Source organism: Aptenodytes forsteri, unplaced genomic scaffold (genome assembly GCF_000699145.1).
Source record: "Aptenodytes forsteri isolate BGI_AS27 unplaced genomic scaffold, ASM69914v1 Scaffold176, whole genome shotgun sequence".
Lineage (NCBI taxonomy): Eukaryota > Metazoa > Chordata > Aves > Sphenisciformes > Spheniscidae > Aptenodytes > Aptenodytes forsteri.
The window spans coordinates 923,232-935,294 of record NW_008794853.1 but is presented as its reverse complement, the minus strand read 5'-3'; the positions used below and the strand labels follow the sequence as shown (position 1 = coordinate 935,294).

At 35.9% G+C, this 12,063-nt stretch overlaps 1 protein-coding gene across 2 annotated transcripts in view; it reads left to right on the top strand.

Annotated features, from left to right (window-relative positions):
• PAIP1 (poly(A) binding protein interacting protein 1) overlaps nucleotides 1-12,063 on the top strand; it is a 25,885-nt gene that overhangs the window by 3,939 nt on the left and 9,883 nt on the right. Inside the window, exons 3-6 of one of the 2 annotated variants that reach the window (XM_009274543.2) lie at nucleotides 328-435; nucleotides 1,047-1,228; nucleotides 6,645-6,833; nucleotides 10,500-10,612. In XM_009274543.2, the coding sequence (XP_009272818.1) occupies nucleotides 328-435; nucleotides 1,047-1,228; nucleotides 6,645-6,833; nucleotides 10,500-10,612 (592 nt within the window). The remainder of the gene's footprint in view (nucleotides 1-327; nucleotides 436-1,046; nucleotides 1,229-6,644; nucleotides 6,834-10,499; nucleotides 10,613-12,063) is intronic. The other variant, XM_009274544.2, reaches the window with a different exon arrangement.

Genomic DNA, 12,063 nt, shown 5'->3' with positions numbered 1-12,063 from the left:
TCGCCGTCCCACTGAGACTGGAGCCATGGGGCTTCCCCCCCATCTCCCTCCGGCCTGGCCACGGGGACGCGTCCTTTTTCCCACCCCCGCACCTAGCGGCAGAGAGGTCGCCACACCTGCCTGGCTCCTCTCGGCACTGCACGGAGATGAGCCACGTAGGGGCACCCTGCACCTTTCCTCAGAAGAGTGGTCATGTTATGAGCCTGTGCCCCAGGTAAAGGTGTGATGTTGTATTACAGCTGCTCGTGACACCTCTCTGTCCGTCCCCCCCCTTCTGTGCCCTCACCTCTGTGTGTGCGTTTTATCCATCTGTGAATCTGACTGCAGATGGTCGCAGCCTTCCCCTTATTGAAGAACTCCAGCCTAAAGGTTTGCCAGAAAATAAACCCAACCCAACAGTAACACAAAGCATTGTTTGTTGGTTAACTTTTTCAGGTAGGTATCATGTTCTGTTTTCAATAAACTTAGGCTTTAATCTATAAAGATACATTTGGAAAATGTGAAAAATGGTTTTAAAAACACTGTTTCATTGGATTTTTTTGGCAAATGGTGTACAAGAACAATGATAGCTAAGTGTCTTTGAGGATTATGTTAAAAATTAGTGTTGTTAAAAATTAGTTATGTCTTCCATTTGTTGACCTTCAAAGTCTTGCATTTGTATGTGAAATCTGTGAAACCCACAGAATGAGCAAGCATACCATAAGCAGATTTACTAGTTTCTCAGGTTAGCTCTTTTAGAAAGTACGTTTTCATTGGAGGAGAGAGCTCTTTTTTTCTTTTTTTCCTTCCTCTGTTTTTTTTTGTCACCTTCACATGAACATTGCGTTTACTTTCTGTCATGTGGAAAGACATCTAGAGTTTGCTAAAGTGAAAACTTTATCCATATTTAAGAAAAACAGAAAAACAATATATCTGAAGTAAACTTGAAAGTATGTTTGTAGTAAAAGTATATTTAAAGTGAAAAAAATTATGTGTTCTGTGTGTACTCTGTGTGAATACATACTAGTCTAGTGATTTCTAAGAAAAGCTTAACAAAAACTTTTCAGAACATCTGCAACAGACGGGAATTCCATCTGGATCACAAGATAAAGTTTCAGTTCCTGATTCTGGACCAGAAATGGCTGAACCTCAGGTGGCTGTGGCTCCTGTGGTAACGTCAAAGTTGTCTGTTAAAGCACCTGAGTTTTATCCATCAGGATACAACCAGAACTTCAATCAGAACTTTGCAGTGAGTGTTTATCTTTTCTTCTTAGTGTATGGCAATTTACTTATATTCAAATTAGCAGTGTTTTCTTGAGATCTTGTGTATCAGGTAACTTCAATGCTGCGTTTGCTTGAAAAGATTCCAAAAATCCTGGTGATAACCTCCAGAGTCACAATCAGAATGTTAAGTGATAATGGGTGAATATTATCCCCTTTAGTGTGGGATATTTTGCTAAAGCTTGCTGCAAATAACCACAATGCTTGTTGGTTACACCAAGCTTTGATTACATCCAACATCAGAGTAAGCTGTCTTTTTGGCTACTGCCTCTGTTGTAGTTAGATCTATGCTGCATTTTAAGTAAAGGCTTATCTGCACTTTTATGCAGATTTCAGAGGTTTTTGAAACAAGTGTGGGAGAAAGCTTGAACTTTAGCTTTTCTGAGTACAGGCTTTACCTTTCTTAAATTTACTGTGCCAGGGTATGATTGGCCATGACTGCCTAACTCAGTGTACCATCATGTGTCTTTTAATTCGTTTACTGTATCACCAAAGGGCAAAAAAGTAGGGTTAGGCTCATTCCTAGCAGTTACCTACCCGCATACATAATAAGAAATGTATTTGCAGCCAGACTAAGGGTCATGTCAGATCAATATTGTAGATGCATCATGTAATAAAAGTTGGTATTTCTTATTTTCTACTCCATTGTCTTCCACGTTACTGCTTCAGTAATTCTACTCCAGGGAAGATCTATGTGAATTCTTGGAATATCCTTTTGTTAGGCAAGCAGCCAAACTCTGGTACTATATATAAACAGGTGGGAACTATTACTTTTACAAATGCAATCAAGTGGTAAAAAACAATTATACCGAAACAAATAGGTTTTGAATAACTTACAGAAAAATACTTTATTTGAATGCTAAATATGGTGGTTTGGTGTTTTGAAGTGTTTTCCTCACCAGTAAAATTCATGTTATCTTAATGTTACCAGCTTTGTCAGCTTACTGAATAGAATTACTGTCCTGGATAATACAAGCCCATAGCCAATATACAACTGTTAACAAAATGCCAACAAGAACATGCTTTAGTGAACAGATAATCCAGGGGGAAGGTAACTGCTTTGCCCCAGTACATGTTACATATTTTCTCTAAATAAAGGATTTCAGTTTCAAGACCAAAAGAAAACGCCATTTGGAATGGCATACATAACGCATACTTACAAAGTTTTGAGGCCAGCAGTGTTGCTTTTCAGCTGTTTTGCAAAAACACACAAGCATGTGGGAGTTCCTGGTTGCTATGTTGTAGGAATATGCTCTGAATGTGACTCATGTATTAATAAAAATATCTCTTAAAATGCTAGCAAAACCTAGAACATTTATTTGGAAGTATGTTGCAGGGACTTTAATCAGAATATACTAGGTGTAGAATAGTGATGTTTCAGACTTCCGTCCTTCACTATTGTAAAGTTTGGGGTTTTTTTACTTTAATGACTGAATTAATTTAATAAACCGGGCTCACTTGCAATAAAAATAAGAAATTTAGCACACTTTACTATTATTGACCACGAGTTTTAAAACTTGAATCAAAACAAAGTTTTGAGAAACTTCTGTTTTTCTAACTTAATACTTTTTAGCTTTCATTTATAATGTTCCCTGGAATTTTTAGATCTGAAAACTTGCATTTCTCTTATAAAATACACAGTGGTTTTGCTATTACGCATTTATTGTTTTAGAAATAAAGTTGATTTCTTGGTTGATTGTACATTATTGTAATTACTATATGTGTCCATATAACATTTGATTATTAGATTAGTTAATTTCCAGTTAGTTCTGGTACTCAAAACTATCAGTTACCCGTGAAGATAGTTTAAAGAGTATAGCATACAAGGCATAGTAGAATTTTCAGAAAAACTTTACCAGGACTTTGGGGAAGAAGGACCTCCGTGGAATTCTCTGTTTGCATACAGCTGTCCATCCCATTGGAAGTTGTGGAAGTCTGCAGTAGAATTGCTGACTAGGTTTAGGTTTGGATTGCCAGTAGGAAATGTCAGACTTGTTCTCTGGCATGGGTGTGTGACGATAATATGACTGTCACTCCATCAGAAGGGCATAATGATGTTCTCACTTCATAGTTTTAGGAGAGAGGTTTGTATTATCTTAGGTGGAATCCTTCCCCCCGCTTTTTTTTTTTTTAAACTGCGATTATTTTCCAAAAGGAGGCTAAGCAGCCTCAGTGTTGGTTTTATACGTTTAGCCAAGCATGAGGGTGCCACTTAACTTCATACAACATGGGTAGGTGATTTTTTTATATGCAACAGTCTTTGTACTTAAGTTTGCAATAACTTCATTGTAAACTTGTTGAGTGCATATAATCTGAAAGGAAAAAAAGCTTGTTCCCAAGAAGTCTGAAGAGAAATCAAATCAATGAGAAATGATTACTAAGTTCCTAAGTGGAAATGTGAGTCCTTATCAGGTGTAGGAAAGTGGTAATTAGCACATGTACAGAAACAGCCCAAGAGCAGATTTGGCTCATGGATCTTCTCTGTAGACTTTCTGGTTTTTTATCTTTATGTAAGTCAGAGGATTTTTAGTACCTATGTAACCTTTTCATTGTTACATGTTTAAACTTGTGAACTGACTCTTAGTAGAAGAGAGGCAAATCTATAATCTTTAAATTGGCGGCTCTGTTGTTATGAATAATCCAGGATCCCATCCTATAACTATCAAACATAAAGAAGAAGAATTAGACAGTGTTGGCTTGACTGAGAAATCATTGAAATTAATGGAAAATTTCTAGTTGACTTTCATGGCTTTGAATCATAAATTTGTAATGAATGTGTAAACTTACAGCCTCCTGTTAGCCAACTGCTGTTTAAAAATAATGAAGAGGGATTTGCTTTGTTTTCCTTTAGTTGATACAGTACGCGGTGCTGTCTTCTCTGTTAAATCTTAAAATCTGCCAATGAGAAATGCAAGTGGTTTATGTGTAGAAGTTACTGGGCTAAATTTAATTAGTTTTTAAAGTATCAAGTGTTACTAATTTAGCAATATACAACTTTATTACAGTAATAAAGTTTGAATTATTCATTTTTCTCTCCCATTTGTTCTGTTCCCTGGCATAGTTACTAAAACCTAGACTGCCTTTGGAGTTGTATATTTAGTACAGGTAGATGAACGTAGTACAGAGTTTAGCCTCTGTGTTTGGCCTCTTAATTGCAAAATGGGAAGAGGAGTGTGAATACAGGGACACCAGTATACCAAATGGTATTGGTGCCCCTTCCAAAACAAGGACGTTCTCCTCCAAGATTCAATTCTTATCAGGTGAGTATGGGAGGAAGATACGTTCCTCTCTGCTGAATAAGGATCTCATGACAACCTGATGGCTGTCAGAAAGAGCAGCTGCTTTTACTAGCTACAGCAATTGCATTCCCTGCAACCTGGCTGGAGAGTTTCCAAACAGGTTGTTTGGAGAGATGCGAGTTCAGTGGTATGTGATTAAGCTGCAGTTGTTGCACGATAATGTCATAGTTCTGTGGAACAAAATAGTTTAAGTTTATTGTACAGAACTTCTACTGGGCTATTTGAAATTGCCTAGTAAAAGTTGATTTCCTTTAGAGAAAGAGAATATTTAGTAAGATACACATAGGCCTGTTAGCCTTTATTCTTTGGCTTTGTAAGCTCCAAACCATTAGAATTGTAGAATACTTTAGGTTGGAAAGGACCTCTGAAGGTCCTCTGCTCCAGTCCCAAACTCAAAGCAAAACCAACTCAGATCAGGTTGTTGAAGGCTTTATCCTTATGAGTAGTAACAGTTTGCCACCATTTCCGTAAACCCATATTTTTTTCCTATTTCTGATGGGCAACATTAAGTAACTTTGTCTTTAGTATTATTCACTGGGCAAATACTCTACTCAGTTAAACATCTTAGGAAATCTGTCTAGTTTTTCTTTTGTTATATTGATGTGCCCCCCATTAGCTTAAGTTGTATACCCTTATAACATGGGTCTTTGAAGAATTTTGGAAAATCTGCTTTTTCCCCCCCACACATTCTTCACAGGTCATGAAATTAATGTCAACAGTTGATTTTCAGCAATGTGTATCTGTCTTTCTCCACAGTTCATATCCAAGTAAAAATCTTTCTCAGATCCATATTGCTTCACAGTAGAGGAGAGACTGAGACATTTTGAAGACAGAAAGTAAATGACATCCGCTCATTAAGGGAGGGGTGGTGGGGAGATGGAGAATATAATTATAAACCTTATCAATGTATTTATGTCCACTAAGTAAAGAAAAAGTGTTTTATTATTTTTAGCTCAATTTTTCATTACAGTAGATATATTTTAAACCTTTTTCTTGTTAAATAGTAGATCAGTTGAGAATTCTGATATTCTGTGTGTTACCCTTATGTCTTGAATCACTAGTTGTAAGTCATTTCTTTAGCAGTCCCTCTTCAGGCTCCTGCTTCCACTTCTAAAATCTATGAGAGATGCTTTTCACAGTATTTTGTGTAGTGTGACAAAGTGAATTATTTGTACTGTTATTACTAGTGACATCACAAAGTATGCTACTTCCTGTGCTATTCCCCTCATATACTAGCATTATAATCATCCAGAACAGTATTGACTTTAGATGCTGTTACATACATTCATTTCTGAATGGACAAAATTAGCAGCCTTCTGTTCCATCAGCGGGAGCATAAACATCAATAAAGTGGTATTGTGCTAGCTCATCCTTTCTTTAGGGAGCAAGTGTGTTTACTGTTTTTTACCCTCAGTAGCTCCAAATTAATGCAATACCGTTTTATTAGTTTCATTTCATGCCTTGTAATCTTTCATCCATTGCCAAGAGATGCAAATTTGCTGACTTTAAAAGATCAGTTTTCCCAGCTATACTTTCTACATGGCAACACTACGCTGTGTTTATTGTATTTTTGTAATTTCTCCCCTTTCTGCATATTTTGGAGCACTGTACACTCTATGTAAACCGAAAATACTTTGTTTCAAATTTTCCATTATTTTTCTTTCTACAGTTCATACATCTGCGGCACAGTTTGTGTTCGCATCAGGAATGGGTGTTGAGCCTCAGCTTGGTAGTTTTATTCTTAACAGATATACTTACTTACGAGTTTGTTAGTTAATCTGGCACCCAAATTGGCAAACTGTTTAACTTCTTTTTAATCTGTCTTTTGATGTGTTTTGCTGAGAGACCTGAATCTCTATAAAAACATGTTACCTAGTTCTTAAGATGATAGGACTACTGGAGCTTTCTGATGGATTGAAGTCTGTGCTCTCTAAAAATGTTGAAGTGAACTGTGTAATAAAGATCACTATCAAGTATGCAGAGACTCAAGACTAAGGGCTATATGATTACTTCTGGAGATAGTAAGTGTAACAACATTATTTTAGGTTCCTTTTAAATAGTTGGTATATTCTTCCACTGCTATAGGAGTCTTCCTTTGAAGATAGATACGATGGATATCTGACTTTGGCAGAATACGTACAAGACTTCCTAAATCACCTCACCGAGCAACCAGGTTGTTTTGAAACTGAAATAGAGCAGTTTGCCGAAACATTGAATGGCTGGGTCACTGCAGATGAAGCTTTACAAGAACTTGTTGAACTCATCTATCAGCAGGTAGCCTGTGTATTCTGTCTTGTAACATGGATATCATGCCTCTGTTACCTAGTGTCCAAGATATGCATACCCGTATTACTTGTTATGTAATTGTATCTATGTAGTATTTTAATGGTTTGAATTTTTCTTTTTAGGCTGAAACATGCAGGGAAAGATTTTGCTCAATAAATTGAAATGGTAGCTCAAGTATGGGATACCTGTATGGTTGATAAATTAACCCAATTTACTCTGTTTCCTTTGTTGTGTAATTGGATCCGCTGGGTCACATACTTGAAATTACAGCACTTCAAGGGAGTTATATTTGAATTGCTGTATTTATATAGTAGAGATTGAAGAAACTCTTAAGCAATGTCAGAGTTGTACATTATTACTCGGTCCTGCAAAAAAATTTCTTCATAATACTTAGATACTTTTACTTCCTTGGTATTTTAAAAAATTAAATTTATACCTTTAGGAAATGCTCTGATATTGACAGGCTTTCTTCTTCATTTGGAATATATCTATTTTAGAACAGTATAATTGGAGGAAAGGAAAGCTTGTCTAATGGTAACTAGGTCCAGTCCCATTGATGGCCATGGAAATGAGGACAGAGACCTTCAGCTGAACTCTGTACTAATTGGGGAGCCATTGGAAAGAACAGTTTAATATGTGTTGCTTAGCAAATGAGCTGCTGTTACTGTCTTTTGGGCTTGCTGCAGAGAATGAAGTCACACTTGTGCTTGCTATTTATTACGCTGGGTGTCTCTCACTTTCCTGGGTTGGTTGCTTTCAAATTCTACCTTGAAGAGTGCAAATTCTTACTCACCTTTTAAGTGCAGATACTTGCAGAATATTTTAATCTGGGGTATGTAGAAGCTGCATGACTGGTTGGTCATTGTACAGAGCTGTAGAGTCTCAAGTTTCTTATCATCATATATAATTGATGCACGTTTAATTCAGAACAGTTTAGTTAGACATTAAGATTACCTTTGTTGTTTGGCAGCATCATTTTCCCATTCTTTATTTGAACACATGGAGGATAGTTAAAAAAAGATTAACATATTCCATATAACAAGCTGCATGACTGGTTGGTCATTGTACAGAGCTGTAGAGTCTCAAGTTTCTTATCATCATATATAATTGATGCACGTTTAATTCAGAACAGTTTAGTTAGACATTAAGATTACCTTTGTTGTTTGGCAGCATCATTTTCCCATTCTTTATTTGAACACATGGAGGATAGTTAAAAAAAGATTAACATATTCCATATAACTCTCTTGGAAGGAAAGAGGAATTTATCCCATTTTTAACTTCATATATATTAAATACATTTAGTATTAGACTGTCATTTACTGTAAGTGTTTAAGGTTGCCTCTTCCTCTCTCCCCCTCTTTAAAAACAAGTCCAGTGTTAGGGTTGGCTGTGCCTTTCTCAACTGAGAAGCATTGAGTGTTACCATTCTGAAATTATGTGAAAAATAAAACAGTGCAAAAAAGCTGTGCTAGTATCCAAAAGCATCTGACTTCAGTTTTGTTGTATGTCAGGATGGGATAGTGTTTGAGTGTAAGACAACTATGATTATTATTATTCTATCTTGAGCAGAGGCTCAAGTATTTGTGTTTCCTGGCTCATCACAAAACAATTAAAATTGCTGAAGTGTATTTATAAGCATCTGCTTCAGTGATGTTAATTTAACCCAACTGAGCAGATTTACAGATGCCAGGTTTGTGAAGGAAAAAGACTAAAATGAAAGAAACCTAAGTCTTGTACAGTCTTCCCTTCATCTGTGTGTCAGGTATCTTAGCCTGCCTACAAGGATTAATTATATACTTCCCCCTGTTCTTCCTAATCCATTTATGTCTCTGGACAGAGTGAAGTGCCAGTTCTCTTGTTTTCCAAAAGTTGAACACTCTGACTTCATAGCTTAAGAATCTTGACTGTTGTATAGTTAATACAGTGGATCGTTCCTGTTACAGCAACTAAAATTTCTCAAGATATCTACTGGTAGATTAGCCTTCATGCTTAGGTTGTGACTTTTTTGAGTTGGAGATAAACTGGGATTCCCAGCAACAATAATTCAGGGAAGATGATTATTGCATTGTAACGATTGGTTACTAAGATGTAAGGTGGTTTTTTTGGTCTCTGTGTGCTATGCCAGGTCATAATACCTAAAATTTAATGGTTTCAGTATTTGATGCAACCACAAATACAGGCCAACTAATGAGGAAGATGATGTTTAAAAAACACAGATGAGGTTTGAAGAATTTGTGTGTGTGTGTTTGGGCGGGGTTTTTCTTTATTAGGAAAGAGAAATGTAATTTAAGTGATGTATTTTGCCTTATAAAAAAGGGCGTGTCTCTTCTAGTCCAAGCAACTGATTGAACCAAAGCACCAAAAAGCTCATTAGCTATTTCACATGCCTCTTACTGGAAACAAAATTCTATTTGACTATCTTAATTACTAAACTTAGTATATCTTCCGAAGACACTTCATTTTTTTCCAGTGACTTTATGCACATAGTGCAGTTACATTGAGTGCATATTTTCCTCTGCCTGTAGAAGGTATCTAGCTATAATGTATTGACATGCTAATGAAACATGCTTTTTTTCAAACGTTAGAAGCAGAAGCGTGCAAGCACATCTATAGCGCTGATAGATGATCAACATGTAAAAGGAATGTTCAAAGATGATAAAGCCATAGGAGAAGTTTAATGAATTCTTAGTATCCCTGTTTTCTTTTTGGCAGAGCTGATGGAGTTATTTACACCAGAACCTCTTTTAACTGAAGCTGTACCTGAGAAATAATCTCAAATTCAAGTGTTGTTAGAGTTCAAAACAAGTGAACAGTAATAAATTGTCAAAATAAGGGGATGTTCTGCATTAAGTTCTATGAGAGGTTGAATGTATTCCCAATTACTTTTTTCCACCTCTTGAAATTTTGAAGTACCGGATTTAAAGCAAAATATTTTTCAGATAGTGTATAACTTACATTGTGGAATGTCATTGCTACCACGTGTTTTTAGATGACAAAAGTGTAAATGATCAACAGTAACAGGACTTCTTTTAGAAAAAAGGACCCATCGAGCTATTAACTGTAATGATACAGTTTTAACCTCTGAATCAGGAGTTTGCTATTTTGCAGATTGCTGGAGCATGTACAGGAGAAAGTATTTATCTTTACTTGCCGTGTTCTTGTACTCCTTCCCTGGGCATTTACTATTGCCAAAAATAGATTCTGGTATAAACAGTTCTTAAACTGAATGAAGGTGACTTTTTAAATTTTGTTTTAGTGTACTCGTTGTTTCTTGAGAGGGTGCGTGCCCTTGAAAAAGTGTCTTAATGTCCACTGTTGATTTTTGTATAAACAGTTTGTAAGTGACTTTCAGACATTCTTTGGTTGTAGGTCACAATGGAGAAGTAGAGTTGAGGACACATGCATAATGGTGGTTGTTTTCTTAAAGCCACAAAATCACAGTATAATGAACTTTTAAGTGCTGAAATGCATATAGCAAAGTGTTGATGAGATATAAAAATTAACATGACAAACAGTAATTATTAATCTTCTGCTCTTTGGTTGTCTAATCAACTGTTGTTAAACACAGTTTTCAAAAAAGCTTTTAAAGATATTTCCTGATAGCCTAATCGTGAGTTTTATGAATAATATATTTTTCCACTTTTATTTTGGAAGGCCACATCTGTCCCAAATTTCTCCTACATGGGAGCACGGTTGTGTAACTATCTATCTCACCATCTAACCATTAGTCCACAAAGTGGGAACTTCCGACAGTTGTTACTTCAAAGGTCAGTATCAGCATGTCATTTTAAGCCTGTTACTTTCTCAGGTTACTTGTCTTCCTATTTTGTATGTAATTCTTTAACATTGTGTGCAAAGAGGTATATATTTAAAATCAAAGTTTAGATTGAGGATTATTAAAGCACAGGTACATACTGGATATCGAATACATACATTTTTAAATATTTTAACATTTTTAGATATGAAAATAGGACTCCATTTGGAGTTCTGTAGGCTCTTTTGAACTGAGTATCTTAGACTGATCCCAAACTACAGGGTAAATTTGAAAGCTAGTCAACTTTAAAAGTATACTAAATGCACATACATGTACTGTCCTTGTCCTTTGATTCTTGCCAGGAGTGGTTTTTTCTTCATTGTGGTTTTTTCTTTAATTACTTTTCTGGCTGGAGTTGCTGTGTAAGGTTTATTCATTGATCGGCTAACTGACTTTATGAAGTAGCTGCATAAAATCCAGAAGGATAAGTTTCTGCAATTTTCAGTTACTACAGAGTTCTGGGGGCTTATGGTTTAATAATGATTAGACTTCGTAGTTGACAAAAATGCAACATTTTTTAAATGGATATATTACCTTTTAAATCTTACTGCATGACATTTGAAGAAGTAGTACTCTTTAATACTTCAGAATTCTTTAGAAATTAGCCTTTTTTTCTTTGAGGACTTCTGGCTTGCTAAGTTTCAGGCTTGCTTCTTATTTTAAAAGTTTTACTTACTCCACCTACGTTTAGAAGCAAAAGCATGATAAACTTAAAAGATCATCAGAATGCATTCCTGTTAATCAGGAGTGGTACCTTATGAAGAAGCTGAAAATATTTTTTTTTCTTCCCTTGTCCCAAAGCAGATGAGTCTTTTTCCTTTCAAAATTATCACTTTTATCTTCTGGTTTTTTAACGATGTTTGTTACTTGAACGTGAAGGAAATCCCTGTTAATGTTGGATTATCTGGTTCCTGGTTTTTAAAGCCAACCCAATAGATAACATTCATTTTAGCACCCTGAAGCCATGAATTTAAAGTTCCTTATGTTTTTATTGCTGATATGGATGGAATGAGTGGGGGGAAGGGCGGCAAACAACCTAACAATATGACCACAGAGAGCTCCTCTTCTGTTTCTCAGCCCAAGTTTCTACCTTAAATTTTGTGTTTCAGCTCCTTAGATTTTTCAGTTTCTGTGATGTTTCTTAATCCATTACATAACCATTAAGAATACATTAGAAGTAGTCTGGCTTTCCTTTTATCTCAAATATTTTTCAATTCTGTTTTTGAACTGCTATGTAAACTTGTATATTTTTGGCACAGTTGTTGAATACTAGAAAAATTACCTCACTACCATGTTATCTTAATCTTCTGTAGTTGTATTTATATCTAAATTATAGAATCATAGACTCATAGAATGGTTTGGGTTGGAAGGGACTTTAAAGATCATCTAGTCCAACCCCCCCCG